Here is a 19,725-nt window from a genome sequence, read left to right on the forward strand (position 1 = left end):
AACTAGAATTCTAGATGTGTAAACAATTTAGAGAGGGACGATCCCAGGCACTGACCAACTATGAAGGGCTGGGCCCAGATGGAGCAGGTTAGCTCAAGCTACTAAGAATGAAGAGTTCTTGAATTTTACTTGTGGACATTCTAAGAATATACTAAAAGTTACTCAAATATACTTGATATATATATATATATATATATATATATATATATATATATATATATATATATATGAGATGGGAAAATACAAAAGTTCTCTCAAAAGGGTCTCTGGACTTAAACATTGCAGAGTCTCATCAATTTGGAGGGTTCAGAGTAGGCTACCAACTCCTTATGAGCACCCAGTTTCCATATCATTATCTAGGGAGCCAGATGACCTCTAATCTAGCACAGCTGCCTTATTTAATGCTAACAAAGCCGAATGAAGACACGCCTCTGGAGAAATGCCCGGTTTTTGGAGCAGGACATACAATTCAACTCTATTTTCTAATTCTTCAAGGGAAAAGTTCTCACACATTTCCCCAGTCAGCAGCCCAGAGACTCAGTAAAGAGCAGACTCTCAGAGTCAAGTGCTGGTATGGGTATGGGGCCTAGTGATGTTCTAAGGGAACTTCAGGCTTTTTTGTAATTCTTAAAAACAATCTTTGGTAATTTTAATTTCCAAACAAGTGGTCAGATTAAACAAAAATAACAAAGCTCACAGGTTGGCTTTGAGTGTCCTGAACAATGAATGACAGCCACCTGAGGCACATAAAATAAAAAAGGAAAACAAGGAGTACTACTCAGCAGTAAGAAACAATGACATCCTAAAATTCGCAGGCACATTGGACAGAACTAGAAAAAGCCATCTTGAGTGAGGTAACCCAAAACCAGAAAGACAAATATAGTATGTTCTCACTCATAAGTTGATACCAGACATAAAACAAAGGATAGCCAGTCTACAATACACAAACCCAGAGAAGCTAGAACCCTTTTCCAGAAACAGATGGAAGCAGACGCAGAAATCCACAACTAGTCAATGGGCCAAGCTCCTGGAGTACATTGAAGCGAGGGAGGAATGATAACATGAACAAAGCAGTCAAGACCATGATGGTGAAACCCACAGAATTAGTTGACCTGAACTAGTGAGAGATCACTGACTCTGGTCTGACAAATGGGGAACCTGCATAAGACTGAACTAGATTCCCTTAATATAGGAGACAATGGTGTGATTGGGACAATATATAGGTTATTGGCAGTGGGTCCAAGATCTAACTCTAATGCACAAACTGACTTAGTGGAGCCCATTCTATAGGAGAGATACCTTGTCCAGCATAGACACAGGGGTATGGGGGTGGAGAGGTGCCTTGGTCCTGCCTCAATGAGATGATGGGACAGACTTAGTTGACTTCCTAGGGGAGGCCTTATCCTCTCTGAGGAGCAGATGGGAGGAGGGGGGATGGGGGAAGCAGAAGGAGAGGAGGGAGAAGGAACTGAGATTGGAATGTAAAAAATAAATTAACTAAAAAAAGAAAATAAAAGGAAAATAAAACAACACAAATCAAAATACCCAAAAAGATACATTATAAAGAAAATGAAAAAATTTCATAAGATAACATGGTTCTCATTGACTTGCTAATAATATTTCAAAATATTTTGAGTATCAACATAAGGCTTTTCATTAAGGCAGACCAATAGGTGATACTTTCCTACAGCTGAAGAATGCAATTGTATTTTTAACAAAAAATAAGGTATTATTTTAAGATCATGATTAAAAAACACACATAATAATGAAATTGGAGAGAACAACAAAACACACATTAGGTAACCAGAGACTGCATTGAAATGGATACACCAAGCACATATTCCATTATGTAAATGAATTCAAAGATATTTCATGACTGATCAGCTAGAAGGGACATAATGATTTATAATTCAAATAACTGAGCAACGGAATCAAATTGAGCTAATATATATTTCTAAATATGCAAACTTGAAATAATTGTTAAAAAATATAAATCAATGTACCTGCATAGAAATAATTCATATCTGTTACAACCTTTAACCTTTATCTAATAAATTTTTAGAAAATAAGACTTTTAAAAATTAATTTTAAGAGGTATTCAAAAGGAATAAATGGTTTATAAGATAAAAGGTTATAATAGTTGTACTTAAAATAGGTAACAGAAAAAGTATCTTAATAGATACCAATAAATTAGGCATTATGCAAATTATACTAAAAATACAAATCAAATTAATTTTATATTAAATATAAATTTCAAACTAAAACCAGAGTGAATATAAACAATAGGTCCGTGTTCTACCATCACAGGCTTTCTTCCAGATAACACGCTTTCTCAGTAATTCACTGTGAAAAGCTGGAGAGGTTGCAATACTATGAAGTACTTATCAACCACTTCATATGTTAGAAATAAAGAGTATTTCAGCACCATTATTAGAAAAAAATACAGGTGGAGTTTTTTTAATAAGAAAAAATACATATCTTAAAAAGCCAAAATGACCACTGGAATTGGGTTGTACATCACTTTTCAGTAAAGAGGAAAAACAGCCTGGACAGGTGTAATTTATCATTTTTCTGATTTAATATCAAAGAAATATATTAAAATAATAAAAAGAATCCTGAAATCCTCAAAATTTGTAGTGATAAATAGCCCTCCCTGTCTTTATTGCATTATACCTACTAACAGAAATATTGCATGGTGGATTTTGCCAGACAAGGACGATTATTTTCCAATAAAAAGTTGCATATTAAATTCCAGCACAAAAGTGGGTGTCTAATACTTTAGAAATCTTTTATGGTTTATGGAGGAACACAATCTTAAACTTAACTAATACAAGCATATTCTTGGAATGAAACTACATTAAAGGTTTCCATCCAAAGCCAACCATTTTCAGAATTTGCACTCATATTAAAATATCAGCTAATCTTACAGGTTAACTAAACCAATGTTTATTTATTTTTCATAACATCTATGTACCTTACAGCTAACAACAGAAGCTACAATCTACAATTAAGTTCTCACTGGTAAAATATTATAAATATTAAATAATGATGATTGCTGGCTTCAAATTGTTAAGGATTTCTAAGGACAAAAATGTAAACATTTAATGTGCAACAGAAAATCTTAATAGAGTAGGTGTGACAATGATCTGGTAAGGAAGCCGACAATCCAAGAAGTGGTTAAAAAGTCAGTAACTCTTGTTCTATTATTCTTTTGTGTGTCTTAACTTGTGCAAGCCATATTGGCTGATGTTCATGAGGCTCTTACTGAGGGACCCAGGAACATTTACAGTCTTCAAGCTAGTTATACACTTTCTTTCAGAAAAAGAATTTCTGAAAATTCTGAACAACTATGGGCTAAAATACATGAGTGCACATACTTTATAATCCTACATTAATATAAACAAAACTAGCTAGTTAATAATATATATGTTCACATAAGATCTGTTATGATTGAAAAATGCTTCATAGTGCAGTTGTTATAAGCACACATTTATAGATAAGGCTAAGCAGATTTGACTTTTTATTGTAAAATTTTGGAAAATTAGAAGCAGGGTAAATATTTGGTCACATAAATGCACCTGTTGGGTTAGTGTGTCACATATACAATGAAAAGGATATCCAACTGAAAGGTCATTGAGGAACTGCAGAGTCCTTGAAATTACAGGCTCACATCTTCCCCAGTACTTAAGATTTGTAACACTAAATATAAAAAAAAAGTTTGAAATTGTTAGATCGCTGGCTGCATAAGGAGAACCACAGAAACATACAACTATTTTGTGACTTCAATCACAAAATGAAAAGCATGTTTAAACTTCAATATAACTTTTTTATTCTTATAGCACATTTAAACTTTTATACATTCAATCTACAGTGAACATTGGCATAGAATTCCCTAAGTTTAAAATAGTTCTGTACATAGTTCTCTAAGTCAGTCAGTCTATAATGTTGAGTGTTCACAGAAGAGACAATTTAGAATCAAGTTAAACAGAAAGAAAACAGGAATTATCATCACAAAGGAAATCAAATGAAGACAAACCAGTTATTGCCTCAAAAGAATCATCATCTGGTGGCTCAAAAACTGACTTATGGTCCTGGTGTCGACCCAGCTTTGTCCTGAAAGCAAGGCAGGGTTGTCTGTGAGACACACAGTATGAGGTGTGAGCATTCAACAGTGTGTCTGTGAGGACAAACCATTCAGCTCTACAAACACATCGCTGCTGGAAACAATGAATGTCTATTTTAAGGTGATTATGACTACAGCTTGTAATTAGTTCTTCATTGATCTTTGAGGTAGGATGTTTTGTTTTTAATTATAAAGTAAAAAAATTCTGCCCAACTGAACTGTAGAAACAATATCTGTAAATCTTTTTAGGACATTGTTCTGATAATTGTATGTTGTAACTACATGGACTTCCTGACAAATGATAATGCCCTTTAGATGGTGGGCTTTAAGTATGTGAAGTAAGATTCAATGAAGAACAATGCACACACTAAAAATTTACATTAAAAATTTTAAGGTAAGAAATTAGTATTTGTAAGAGATTCAAATACAGTAAGATGATATGTGGTTCAAAACAGCAGAAGAAAATTAAAAACCAAAACAGACACTTACATTTTTGTCATGAATGTTTCTAGAACATGGTTGTCATCTGTTATTCCTAAGACTTCTGACATACGGGCGTATACCTGCATGGAAAATTTAAGTGTTAAAAGCTTTATCATTCATAGGCAGTTTCAAAAGACTTTTCAAGTTAACAAGTCTAAAACTCAAATATCTGCTGCATCCACACTGAAACAGGGAGTGAGTAAAGAGCTAGTGAAATTAAAACACTATCATCCTAGACTGCACTAACTTTCCCCACAAGAAGCACTCCTCCTTTGGGATGTACATATACTTACACAAAGACCCACACTCATTTTTCACCCAACACAACACATAACTTCTTTGTCCTCAAAGATGGGAGGTACTTTTTTCTTGAAGGTGGGAAGAGGAATGCAAAAGATTGGAAAATAATATTCAAAAAAAAGAATCTAAGATAAACACTTTCTACCTATTTTAGATTTCAGGAAAGTATCAATAAAATTCAAGATAATACAGGGTGATTATAAAAGGAAGAATTCTTAGAAAACCATGAGCTCATATATTAGTTACACACACTTGAGAGAGACACAGAGACAGGTCTTACTGCTGATGGTGGGACTGAGCTTCTAAGTGGGCAGAGCTGGTTGCAGAGTTTGGGGTATGACATCTCTGTCTCAACCTTAGACCCGTTGTGTGTTTGAACACATAATCCTACTCCAAGTGGAGAAATACCACCAGCAGTCAATGGAACATTCCTTGGGAGCCTGACAAAGCTGAGAGTAGTTAACACCTCTACATCCACTATGCTCTGGTGGGATTCCAGGTTGACCCTGCCAGACACCAGCTGCATGGGATCTCTCTTCTGTCATTTTTATCCCCAGTGGCTATGTGGTCTCACCTTCTGTTATCTGTTTATTTACTAAGTATGGCAATATAGCTTTATCTACACATTAGCTTACATAAATCAGAGTTAAAGGGTCATACTGAAGAAGAGTACACAAGAATTGTATTTGAATTTTAAGATTATACAAATCAGAACCCTGAGTTACAGATTTTCAACCTGAGTCCTATGTCTGGAAGCCTCTTCTTCAGGCTAGCAGGGCAACTGACAGGTTTACGGGAAGAAAAGGAAGCAGTGGCTGGAGAGGGAGAGAGCAAGAAAGAGCAGAATGGTGGGAACAAGCTGGGTCGGAGAGGGAGGAAAGAAAATTAATATTCAACTTCCATTGTCTCGTTTGTTGACTACAGAGCCTCCAGGACAGTATTCCCTCAACTATGCAATGGCTGCTGTGATCAATGTAAGGTCCTAAGACTCTTGTGGAAGGAGGGAAAGTGAGCCTTAGTTATCACCAATCCTCTCCAACCAAGAGACCCATGGCCAGGAAGATTCAAATCGGTCTTCTTGGAAAATCTAACATGACTTTTGGTGCTCAAATATTTCATACCTTGGCCCCCAGTATACCCCATTTCCCACCATTTCTCTGAAGCATTGAGTAATCCACAGGATTTCTCTGGCTGAGCATCAGCCTCTCTCCCCTGCCCCCCACCATTCAAAAGTCACTCCCAAAGGCCTTATTAGACCCCAGGCAGGGTGAGTTGCATTTTCCTGTATATTCCCCCATATCTGCTCTGTTCTTCCACCACGGTCCTTTCACATTGTAATGTTTAACTGCCCAACTCTCCCATTATGCTAGCAGGCCCTTGAGGGCTGATATTACACCTTATTCTTTGTTTCAGCAACCAAGACAAGAGTACTTAATATGTAATAGAAAAAGCAATGGGTGGATCTATGAAGACTGGATTAAAATGTGGATAATCAAAAATGAAATATGCCCTCCCCCCTTTTTAGTATAGATTGAATTCTGTGGGCAAAAATGCAAAGAGAGGAAAGTATTATAGACAGTAGCTTGGATTGTTATTTTAACCTGTGATTATCTCGTGAGATCCTGTATATAATGCTAATTTGTGAAAGCAGACAACAGTGGGGACCCGATTCCCTACTGTCTACTCTCTTCTACCTATTGCTCCTGCAGGGACACGCACTGTGTTCTTCACCTTGACTGGAAATTTAAAGGCACCAGTGCTTACCAAGGATGAAAACATGAATGAAGCCATTTAAACAGAGCTGTACTCCAGGACAAAACCCTAGTTTTCCCTCTTGAGTTCACAATCATCTTCAAAGAAAGGAAATGTGCCATAAATGCACTGGACACTGCTGGAAGATGTAGCTGAGTGACACATGGGTTTTGGAAGAGATAAGGCGTTATCTCAAACAGCCCATTCTTGTGTATTTTCATCACATTCTCCTCCTTTCTGCTAATTCCTAATTAACGCTCTTGTTTTGGATCATAGGATGACTACTCTGTACTTCTGTAAAAGGAAATTTTACATCATATTCTTTAAAAACACTACTTCTTGGAAAAACTAGAACTAATTTAACTTTTATCTCCACTATGCCATGGTGAAAACGGTAACAGAAGTGTATCTTTGAAAACTGAGGTTCCCACCAGGAATTTTCCTGTTGTCTAGTTTGCTGGCAGGCAGATCTGTTGTGCTCTGCTGTCAAAACAGTTTCTCAAAGCATCAGATCTGAAGCAATAACACACAAGAGCAAACAGTCAACACTGGCACAGGCAGTGCTTTAACCCACAATCCTCCTTATAACTTGCACCATTCCTTTTAGCATCCATTAGCTTTGATCCCCATTATCCCATCTAGAGCTGTGTCAACGTTTCTGTCCTCGGGGACTTCTCTCCACTACCAGGATCTGACAGTCAAGCTTGAGTACTAAGCGGGATCATTACCTCTTAAATCCACTTATCTGATCTACTGAATAGTAAATTGAAAAGCTCATTAAGAGCAACAATCTGATTTGTTTTCACGTGTGACAGGGTCATTTAAAATCAATGTATGATTACAGCATTTCTTTTAAAAGACTGTCTCACATTTTTCAAGGTCTTGTGCCATTTGGAGAACATGAAGATAATATGAAAACATCTTCTAACATTTAGAATTTAATAATGTGCTAGATACAGACTATTTAATAGGTAAGAGATAACTTGCCCACTGGGGAACATCTGCAAAGTTATTTATGATAAAGCACAAGTCAATAAAAGACTTCTACTGAAAACAATTCTAACATAATATTCAGAGTTCTGAACACTTTCTGCAACTTTTATTTTATTTTCAAAATAATTTAAAAAATTAATTTTACCAAAACATTTATTATAGCAAGAAGAAACCACATCATAAAATTTCTTTTCAGGAAGAATGGAATTGGAAGGAGAAAAAGGCTGCCTTCAGTACACAGAAGACTAATCTTTGAATTCAGAAGCTAGTAAGATAATTTGATTCTAATGAGACACATGTAAATACCAAAGAAAAAGAGGTTAAGGTCAGGCAAAATAGTGTATGCCTCTAATCCCAGATGTCAAGAAACAGATATAAAGACTTTGAGTTGGAGGCTAATGGGTTACATAGAAAGACTACTTCAAAACACACCACTGCTGCCAAAGGAGAAAGACCAAGTCACTAGTTGCTCTTCCAAGGTTGGATAATACAATGACAAAAAATACAGTCATGCCTTTGGTCTTGTGTTTTTTACTGTCAGGAATATACACATTGAAAACAAAATTTTTGCCTGATTCAGCCCTCCTTTGTTTTCCGCCTTCAGTACATCTAAGAGCAGAGCTAATAGTACCTTCTATGTCTACTGTGACCACTTTACTAATGTTTGCTAATGATCAAATGTATAGTTTTGCCAATTCTACTCCAATTCTTTTTTTTGAAACAGGATCTTGTATTTAAAACCCCACTCACTAAGTATGGGAACTGGCAAACTTTTGCTGTTTAAAGCGGTATGGTTTTAAAGTTTAAGTATTTCCTGGAGAAAGCTTTCTCTAAGATTAGGTAAGAACTTTCTTCCTTGGAAATTTGGGAGCATCCACTCTTTCAAGTCTATTATAGATACTTACCATATAAGATATTATGATTTAGTAGTGTCAGCTTTTCATGCAAATAAAAGTTTCATCCACTATTTAAGCTTGTGCTCTTGGAGGAGAGGGGACGGGAGGGAAGAGGAGAGGAAGGGAGCAGAGGGGAGGGGAGGGAAGGAAAGGGGAGGTGAAATCGCTGTTCACAGTGTTTAGAACATGGTCTTGAACTCAACAAAAGAAAGAATAGGCTTTTTTTTTTTAATGAGGCACTTCAAAAGTATTTACTTATTTTTATTTAATGTGCACATTTGTCTGTGTGAGGATGTTGCCCCCCACCCCCAGAACTGCAGCCACAGACAGCCGTGAACTGCCACGTGGTTGCCAGCAACTGAACCCAGGTCTTCTGGAAAAGCAGCCACTGTTCCCAACCACTGAGTCATCCCTCCAGCCCTGGATCTGAATTCTTAATCAGCCACTAACTAGGTCTTCCTCAAAACCTCTGAATCTTGGTTCCTTATTGGTAAAACAGAAATAATAACAGTAATTCATAACAAGGAGTTTTAATAGGTTTTAGTGATGGTTGAATTATAATCCCCCATCACACATCTTGGCACTTGACAATTACTTTACAAATGCTACTTTCCACTATCTCTTTTCACTGGCCTTTCTGCCTAGCAGACTCTGGAATGCTCAGGTAACAACCTTTGCAAGAGAAGGCCTTACACATCAAAAGTAAAAGAAACAGAAGACGGTATTTTTCTTTTAGACCTTGTGTGTGTGTGTGTGTGTGTGTGTGTGTGTGTGTATGTGTGTGTGTGTGTGGTGTGTATGTGTGTGTTGCACGTGTGAGGGTGCAACTGCATATTTAAGAATGTGCAGAGACCTGAAAGTGACATCAATTGTCTTCCTTCATTACTCTCTATCTACTTCATTTATTGAGAAAGGCTCTCTAGCTGAACCTGGAGTGTGCCCCATTTTTCCAGATAGCTTGCTTGTCCTGGGGATTCTCTATCTCCTGCTTTGGAGTGCAGGAATTATCCTGCCTACCTGTCTTCTATGTGGGCTTTGGAGATCCAAATTCTTCATGCTGTGCAGCAAGTGCTTTATCTGATAAACCATTTCTCCAGCACTCATGGAGATTTTAATAGCATAAAGATAACCATCAAGACCACCAAACCTCTGAAATTTGCATTAGTAATTCTGAAATCTTTATATATATATATATATGTTGAGTCAATTAACACATTCTAGTCACAGAAATTAAATTGCCTTTGTTCAAGGGTTAAACAACTATGTCAGTACTTCATGACACAAGACCTAAAATTCTCTCTCCTTCCTTTCTTTTTGTGGTGCTGGGAATTGAATCTAGTGCCTTTAGGCTAGACTCCACTACTTCTATGGGCACAGCCTCCTGAAAATCAACTTTTTCTACTTCTAAACAGTTGCTGCCTTAGAAGCTACAAAGTAGCCATTTTAACTCTGACACATTAAAACAGCTCATTAAATATATGGAATTTCTATAAATGTCAGAAATTGTCATTACAGTTTGAGAATACATGTGCCTAAAAATCATGTTAATAAATTCTTGTTATTTTACTACAAAGTTTCTTTTAAATTTCAGGAAAGTGTTTGTATGTGAACAAACTACTTCGGTGGTGCAATGCACTCTCCACCTTCTGAGCTCACCTAATGACAGATGTTGCTTGTGCATTTATAGGTAGACAGCTTCAATCATCCTTTCATTTCTCTGCTTTTCTCAATGTTCTTATATACAGTTTTTAAAAGGAGTCAAATAAGACAACCAGAGAAGGGAATCAACATAAAAATAGCAGCAAGGTATTTGGCTGTATTTAATAAAGAGTGAAAGGAAATTTTGTGCTAATTTTTAAACTGCTTTCTCCCCCTCTCCAAGCTGATACTTGGCATTAGGTTATGTGCTGCATTCTGGTTATAACTTGTGAGAAGCTAATTATGTCAATCCTTACATCTGAAGTAGATTACAGAACTGGGAAACCCAGAATGTTAGTTCCTAGAGGTTGATGGATATAATGACAGTCACAGAGATTCAATAACAGCCCTCTGTGAGATGTACTCAGAAGCACCACATGAAACAAATTAGAAACAACGAATCTCTCATTGTGTGCAAGTATGAGAATAAGAGAAACCCAGTACTATAGATTTTCATAAGAGCCATTATAATGAATTAAGATTTCTGGATAATGAATTTTCAGAAAATTACAGTAAGTTAATACCCGTAGGCTCTCTATAGATGTTTAAAATGTTATAACTTCTCAAAGGCGTTAGCATGTTCTGCACAGGCTCAGTGCATAAAATTGGAAGTGCTGTGCAAGTCAACAGCAAAGACTTCTCCTATCAGGTGACAAACCTTTGAACCACTGTGTTCGTACAAACTTACATCAAATAATATAAAATTGATAACACAACTCATTTTCAGTTAAATTTCAAAGCACTGCCTTAATTTACTGTAGTGACTTATCAGTCAAGGCTTTGACTTGTAACTTGAAAAAACCTGGCTCAAAATCACCCGCATGGAGACAGCCCACACATGGAGACAGTGCCCCACACAAGACAGCTCCCTTACGACAAAGGCACTAATGTTACTTAGAAAAGAATTTGAGTCTTGGACATGCAACTGTGTATTATGAGTCAGAAAGCAATTTTCATTATTTTTGTCTTGTGATCAATTCAGTCCTTTCTATATGAGGACCCTGTTAAAAATGAAGGTGTTGGTAGCAGACTAAGGTGGAGAACGAACTATTGCAGCATTTCATTACTTAGTTGAATCATTCAGAATGAAGGACACTGAGCTCTTTCATTGACATCTGAAGCACAACAGGAGCATCATAAAAACTTAACATTACAGCAAGAGAATTATTGGTATAAACATCATTGCTGCATATTAAATACATAAACAGTGATGCTGAATAGATCTATATTGATCTTAGCCAGCCTTTCCATAGCATTTAAAATAAAATTACTAAATACAGGAATGAAATTAAGACAAAAAAATCCTTTGGCAGAATTTAATTTAAAACCATAATTTAAGTTGCAAACTAAGTGGAAATGGCTGAGCAATCTGCTTGCCCCAGTCAGCAGTGTCTGAGTCAGAGAAAAGTCAGTATGGAAGTTGAATGTGAATCTTAAATTTGTACTGTAACAGGAATATCTGAACCCACCATCTGTGGTGGCCATCTTGCTAAGGGGACAGGGACCTAACAAATCTCTTAAGAAGCATTCCCAATCTGCTTGAATAACCTATTGTGTAAGGAAACTTGGAGCAAGCACTCTGGCCTCACATTTCCTATCTCCACATCCTGTGGCAGAGCACGCTCAGCAGGCTGGGGTGCAGGGCTGCCTGCTGCTTGTGATAATCCCCTCTCCCAGTAGGGGCCTCCACTGATGCATGGCTAAGAACATGCTTCCTCTTTTGCTTGCATCCCAGTGGGGTTTCATTCCTGACATGGGCCCACATCCAGACTGCTAAAGGAAGGTAGAAAAGTTAGAGAATTCCAGATGCCTCCTGTGATATTTCTGGATACATTTCTAAACAATCATTTATTGGACAGAGAAGTACACAGGTAGTGTGAAAACCAGTAAGGCTGGTAATTTTGGAGAATCTTTCCTTACCACCCCCACAACCAGAGCTAAGGTCTAACTACCACCTGTTCAACAGAATCTGGCTGTTTGCCTCATGTTCCTTCAGGGAGCCACTGACTAAGGATCGTCACCAGCATGAACCTAATGCCTCCCGACAGGCTGTCCCTAGCCAAGAGGGACCTGGGTCGAGTGCACCAGTTATTGGTCACAGGATACACAGCTCATAGAGACTCCTGTGGTGCAACCAGCTGAAAGCCAACCAGAGACGATGAAGAGTGTACATTTGCCCTGACACAGCTTTGCTCTTGCTGGCTGCCAACTCACTCCATGTCTGGAGCCAAGCTTCTGTTCACCAGTCTTGTGTGGAGAAAACCATGCTAGCTGTTATTCTTTCCAAACCCACTGAAACAAGCTAATGGCAAAGAAGGCTTGGCTGAAAGGTTTGAGACCACAGATTGAAGGAAGCATTATAAATAAATATTTAAGGGTTTATTTACAATGTTGTGTTAAAGCAAAACCTTGTAACACCAAGCATAGAGGATGGTATGATTAGGACTTAAAGCAAAAAAAAAAAAAGTTGCTGTAGAAAGTTTGTGAGAGGATAAAGGCAGAGGTGAGGAACTGGGAAGCAGAGAATTTTGTTTACTCTGCATGCTTCTTGAAAGTGTCAGCCAGAAACACATTCTGGCACAGGTATGTGCTAGTTACTGCTAGTTATAGATATCATTCAATGTAGTAAGTGAAACTTACCCTCTCAGGTATCAGAAATATCATAATCAAGAAACCTAAACTGCTTTCACATCAGCTAGTCTTTACAGTTAGTCCTGCTAATGAACATTTAGCTCTAAGCCCCATACACTAGGATTACATACATAATATATAAGAAGTGAGTCAAGGCAATGCATCGATGCCCTTATCCCTGTATGCATGTGCCCATCTCAGTAACAAGAACCTGGGATTGCAGTGAGATAAGCATAAAGACTGGTGATTCCATCACCATAACCAGGTACTCAACTCACCTTAACTATTTTCCAAGCCTTCTCTGGAACTCTGGAAACATCATTCTTCGGGCGTACAACCTAAAAAGCACAGAGTTTATGGACCTGCCACCTGATGTCAAAGACAAGAGAAGAGCACTAAGCCTTCCCAATTTCAGGTACAGGAAGAAAAAGGCTCATAATCTTTGTTGCTATCACTTAAAATATTCTTGTGACACTGATTTTCATTCTGAAACTTAGTGAAGTCATTTTCAAAATCTGAATGTGGCTAAATGAATTACAATGGGTTTACAGTGGTAGAATAATTAAAAAAGGATTAAAAAACCAATTACTCAAGGATAGCTCTTAAAAACGAACAAATGAATGATGATGGCAGCTGTCAGTTTCCAGGAGACACTTACACTAGGCAAACATGTGGAGCTAAAGATGTCAATAGCCAAGTCACCAATTGATGGCCAAAACCACATTAAAAACCAACAAACTCAGTTGTATAGTTGTGAAGAAGAAAGAAAATCATAGTGAATTTTCTGCACTTAGTCCAATTCTTGTATACATACATCTATCCAAACCTTTATAAAAGCATGTCTACTTGTAGTCATAGCAAGTGCAAGACAATTACTTAGAAGCAATCTCTACTTAGCATCTTTGTTTTTATTATACATGATTCTGTATTTTTACTTTTCTTTCTGGAATCTCTCTCTGAAAACTTGTCCCATTTCTTATATTAAAAAACAGCCTCTGTAACCTCTGACCTCCTAAGAGACACTTACTTCTTTATCTTTTCCGAATGGGAGGGAATCTGTACTATGGTAAGGAATGAAATAATAATCTAGGAATGAAAATCATCAACGACATTCATACTTTTTCCTCATTGTGTCAGCATGTTCTTTTTATTTACAGATGGAGTTTCACACGGCCAAAGTTGGTATTGAACTTGCTATGTAGTAGAAATGAACTGATCCTTCTGCTTCCACACAAATAAAGCACAATGTAATACATGAGGTGTTGATGGAGAATCTACTACTTATTAGCTTTGCAGATAATCACTCAAAAACATTAATGAATTAATGCTATAACTTTAAATTACTGAAGCCTCTATTCTTCATCTATATAAGAATACAAAGAATAATGTATTAAGTAATAATATGTGAGGCTAGAGAGATGGCTTAGTGTGGTAAGAGCACTTGTTGTTCCTTGCAGAGGACCTGGTTTCAGTTCCTAGGACACATGGTGTTTAAAACAAACCTAACTCCAGTTCTGGGGGATCTGACTCACTCTTCTGATCTCCGAGGACACCAATCATGCATAGGATGCATAAGCATACATGCAAACAAAACACTCCTATACACAAATAAATCTAAAGCAATTAAAAATAGTATCACTAATCAGGTAGGAGTCTAGATGACTGGTTGGGGCATAGGTTCTGAAGCTCAAGTCTTGTGGGATTCAGCCAACTATACAGTAATTATAAATAAGTTGATTAACCTTTAAAATTTGCCTTATTAAAAAACTGTAGTACAAGAATGTATGTAGGGCCTGATATTCGAAGGCTCTGTGAAAGGATTGAAGTAGTGAATTAATACAAAGTATGCAGGACAGACAGTCCTGGCACAGTAAAATCCCCATTTGCATAAGTTGCTGTGGCCACAACTGGCATGTGCTAAGAGGACAGTTCCTTCCTTCCCTTGTAATCTTATATGTGATGCAGTCCTTATCCATTCTTACTGTCACGACTGCTCTGGATCGAGTATCTGGATGTAATGGTGGAAAACAGATGCCTGTTCTAAGCTGTATGTGAAGAGCTTTAGTAATAGTTAAACACAGATGGCTACAGGAGAGAAACACCTATTGAATAATGGATCAGTAGTAGGAGCAGCAAGGAAAATAATGGGGAAGGAAATGGAAGACAACAGAATGGTAGTCCATGATGTCTATCTGAAGGCTTGTCTGAAGTTTTGAAGTCCTCATCCTCATTTTATGAGTCATTGTAGATTTCTACTTCCTACTTCTACCATAAATTTTCAACACACTAGACAAATGGATGATTTGTATTTCCACATCCAATAAATTATTGAAGTCTTTCCAATTCAGATCAACAAATCCATGTAATTGCCCAAGTTTTTTCTCAGTAGATACACACAAGGGATTCCAAAATAAAATGAGAAGTTTATAAATTATCTTAAGAATTTGTGAGGGTGCCCAAGGAGCAGTCATCACAGTAAGAATGGGTAAGGACTGCCTTACATAAGAGATTATAGTGCTAGTGGTCTCTATGCCAGACTTGGGGTTCTGAGTCAGGTTTCATGTTTTAGGATGGATTATATAAACATCTGGATCTAGTTTAGTTTTCTTGTCACTGCTGGCCAGCTAGGATCACTGGTTCAATCTGTTGTTGGAGAAATGAAATTCCCTTGGGAAATAATTAACAGGGGGATGAAAGTCACAATGCTGGTTTTGTTAGGACACTGAAACTGATTGTACCTAAAATCCATCTCTACAGATAGGCATTATGACAGAAAGGAAAACAGACTGGATTGGTTTAGGGTAGGGGATCTTGTGAAATTTTAGTTCTGTAAAACGATGACAATCATAGCTTGTTAAAAAAAACCTACATGAAAAAAATTAATACTTAAGCCAAGTGTTTAGTTGTGAGCAGAAACTCACTACAGGCTGGAATATTACTTAAGATAAAACTGTATTCTTAAACTTTCCCCAGGCATTTCTCCCTCTATAGTAACTAAAAACGCAGAATTTGAAACCTACACCAAGGACACTGTTCTTATACAATGTCTAAATTTAAGAAGGAGGAAATGTGTTGGATGGTTGTACTTCCTGGAAGATGTGGCATTATGGTCCACGCATATAAATGCAAATACCCAGGTAAAATGAACACTCTGACATTTGTACCACAAAGAATAAAAACATTTCTAATGAGTCAGTCAAGTGGGTCATGAAGGCGCATGGAAGGAAATGGTCATAAAAACTTGGAAAGAGGAAATGACAATAACTGTTCAAAAGATTAAAAATCTTTGAGGATAGGAGATTAAAACAAAATTTAAGAATCACAATTCTAGCTGGGTAGTGGTGGGGCAGCCAGGGCTACACACAGAAACTGTCTTAAACAACAACAACAAAACAGACAAAACAAGAATTGCAATTCTTATCACAGTGAGCCTGTGATTTTATGGACACCACCTGCATGCAAGATCCCACAAAGCAGAGAGAATACTGGATTCCAGGGAGCTGAGGTACAGACAATTGTGAGCCACCATGTGGGTTCTGAGAAAGCAACCAGGCTTTCTGCAAGAACAGCAAGCACTCTTAAGCACTGAGCCACCTTTCCAGCCTAATAATTTAGCATTTTCTTTCATTTTATAATTTTGTCATTAAGTTTCGAACTAAACTTACTGGGATTGAGAAATTTTCCATGGAAATGTATTTCCAATTTTGTAATGGCAATCAGTCAGAACATACAATCTACATCAGAGAACTTGTTTCAAAGCCAACTTGCTTAACATCTATTCACAAAGCAAGGGATACTGGCACTAGGGAGCCACACAGGCCTAGGGGAAAACAAAATCCCAATAAGTATGCCAAATGTGTTTCTATATTCCAAGACTTCTTCAAAAGAAACATTATGGGAAGATAAAAATTAGGGAACACTGAACTTAACTAATTTAAAATGTTGAAAAAATATTTTGCATTTATGTTTTATAACCAAGTGCTTTCCCCACATTTGTCCCAAGGCAGCAGATGAAGCTCTATATCCACCACTGCTAATACTAGCAATTGGAACATGCTCTTTGGCAAGGCAGAAATAAGATAATTGTTCAACATAGGCTGGCTTTTCAGAAATACTGGAAGCATTGCCTGTAATTATAGACATCTGTCACTGCTAGCCACTCAGTACTAACCCTGACATCAATATACAACCATAGCACTAAACTGCCCGCAGGCATAGCAATGGAGACCAGATACGCTAGGCAGGCAATCATCTGCTTCATCCAAACTATCTGTCAAAGGTTCCCAACCACAAATAGCTCTTACATTTTGTATCCTTAGGATAATATGTTGATTTATTTTAGATTCTCTAATATTTACAGTCTAGGCCATCTACTAAAATAAAGAAACAAAACTTATGGCTAATGGAGGCAGTTACTGTTCACAGTCATCATAAAAGGTCATAGCTCAATCCTCAAATGTTAAAAATTGATGGCACCCTTAACCATGTGCCATCATACAGATGTTTCCTTTTGTAGAGGCAATTATTTTCAATAGCAATTCAAAATGGTAAATACAATCTTTTATCAGCAAGTATGTTCTCACACTGATCTAATAGAAATGCTCATATTTTAAAGCATTTTTTTAGATGTAACTATGAGTTTCAATGTTACATATGGGAGAAGACTGTTACTTTTGATTTAGCTTTACAAATAGACCCTTATCTAGCATTTAATTGTGTGTGTGTGTGTGTGTGTGTGTGTGTGTGTGAGAGAGAGAGAGAGAGAGAGAGAGAGAGAGAGAGAGAGAGAGAGAGATATGGTGCCTAAAAACTAGTAAATGATATAGAAGGATAAAATACTTGGTTAATGAATCAACTAACATATAGTTTTGCTCTGTATAAAAACTCATAGAAATATACATGTACATGTGCATTTGTATTTCTGAATACCCAAAGACACACTATAGCTTTAAAAGCCACTTTTTTTTCTTTTAAAAGCTGCTTTGGAAGCAAACAGAAAATTATTAGACATTTAGGCTAATTAGGAGTTAAGACTTACAATTACCATGTGCTACTAAAAACTAAGATATTTCTTGGTCTGATTGTAACAGCCTAGACTGAAGAAAAACTATTAATTACAGAAAGACAGTTAGCTTACAAGTGAGCTGCATTTTAAAAACCTCCTTTAAAATACAATTGCTAAATGCCTTACAGTGCTGTAATGTGAGACAGGTTCAAATCTTATTACTTCACTGAAATTAAAACCTAAGTTTTAATACTGCTCAAGTCGAACAATGATTCCACACTTTATTGCTTTTGAAATCCCTTGATGATCATAGGAAAAAATGCCCCGGAGAAAAAAAGACTGTTTTCGATAAACAGAAAATACAGTTTGCACTCTTAGCCTCTTTGTCATCACAAAAAAAGGATTTAATGCCAATTCTTTAAAAAAAGACTTTTCCCCCACAAAATGTGCACCTTGTGTGCCATTTGTAAAATCAGTTCACTTCCTTTTATTTATTACTGCAGTGCGGCAAGGCAATAAAGCAGCTACCGATAGCTAATAAATTACATGCCTTTTAAAACAATTCTCTTGCTACAAAAACATGTAACTACAAAGGTTTACATTTACATGGTACAGCACATGAAATGTCTATATTTATGTCCTATTAACCATCTTAGCAAATTGTGTACTTTTACCAAATAGCTTATAGGAAAAATGTGTTCCAAAAATGTCTAACAACATAGAGGAAAAACTGTCCATGAAACCCATACATGCATGCTATTTGAACTTTCTAAAAATGCAAAGGTATTTAAGGCTTTCTAACTAGGATTAATTTAAACTTTGCTGAGTTACTGAGAGCCAAGAAGTTATCTTTTTCTAATTTATGTTCCTAGGATAATGTATTCTTTGAAAAATTATAGCTCTCAGCAGTTACCTAAAATAAATTTATAATGGTGAGATTACTGGATTTAAGACAAAATGCCCACTTGGTTCATACACACTGTATTTATAAAAAGAAATGTTGTTTCTTAGTGCTCATATCAAATGCACTGTGTTCTCTTTCTCATAAATATGTATTTTGAATTATGTTCACAGATCTACATAAACTGCCATTAAAACTTTACTTTGTGAAAATAAGTTGCCTCCTACCCCCATTCTTCTGTGTACAAATAAGTTTGGGAATATCTATACTCAAATTCCAGGATGAACCTGTTAAAATAATAAGGATATTTGCTTAATGTTTTCCTCCCCTAATCTCACGGTAAGAATATGGTTATGAGGTAATGTACTGTTTTTTATTATTAATCTCCTCTATTTCCTGTAATAGCCATAATAGTTGTGGCTTTTTTGTTCCATACCTACAAAATTTCAACTTTGTTTAATTATGTATGATGAATACTGCTTCAATTTTCAAAGTACAAACAACTCAGTTCCACTTCATCTCTTCTTCAAGATGATGAAAGTTTATATTCTGTAGCAGCTTGTTTTTCCATTTTTGGTCCTTTGAATCAGCTTAATTATTGTGATTAATAGTTAGGACCTTGTAGATTTATAAATTTTAATTTTATTTATCATTGTATGTGCACATAATATGTGTGACAGCAGATGCGCTAATGGTACAATGCATATGAGGAGGAAGAGGGCATCTTCAGAGGTTGGAAACTCAGGCCATCAGACTGGCATGGTAAGCTCTTTTAGCCATTGAGTCATCTTACTGGCCTGGTAAGTGTTTTTAAAGAGTTCAATGAAGTAAGTTTATTTCATCATGTTATTTAGAAGGTAATTCTTACTCTCATTACTAATGATTTTCTACTACATCTACACCTCTGTGTGTGTGTGTATGAATGAATGAATGAAACCCTGGT

At 36.6% G+C, this 19,725-nt stretch overlaps 1 protein-coding gene across 2 annotated transcripts in view; it reads right to left on the reverse strand.

Moving 5' to 3' along the window:
* Positions 1–19,725, reverse strand: part of Ranbp17 (RAN binding protein 17) — a 323,547-nt gene that overhangs the window by 114,553 nt on the left and 189,269 nt on the right. Inside the window, exons 15-17 of one of the 2 annotated variants that reach the window (XM_040748430.1) lie at positions 13,155–13,214; positions 4,613–4,686; positions 3,619–3,699 (exon numbers count right to left, since the gene is read on the reverse strand). In XM_040748430.1, the coding sequence (XP_040604364.1) occupies positions 3,619–3,699; positions 4,613–4,686; positions 13,155–13,214 (215 nt within the window). The remainder of the gene's footprint in view (positions 1–3,618; positions 3,700–4,612; positions 4,687–13,154; positions 13,215–19,725) is intronic. The other variant, XM_040748431.1, reaches the window with a different exon arrangement.

This window comes from Mesocricetus auratus, unplaced genomic scaffold (assembly GCF_017639785.1).
Source record: "Mesocricetus auratus isolate SY011 unplaced genomic scaffold, BCM_Maur_2.0 Super-Scaffold_100007, whole genome shotgun sequence".
In the NCBI taxonomy this organism is placed as follows: Eukaryota; Metazoa; Chordata; class Mammalia; order Rodentia; family Cricetidae; genus Mesocricetus; species Mesocricetus auratus.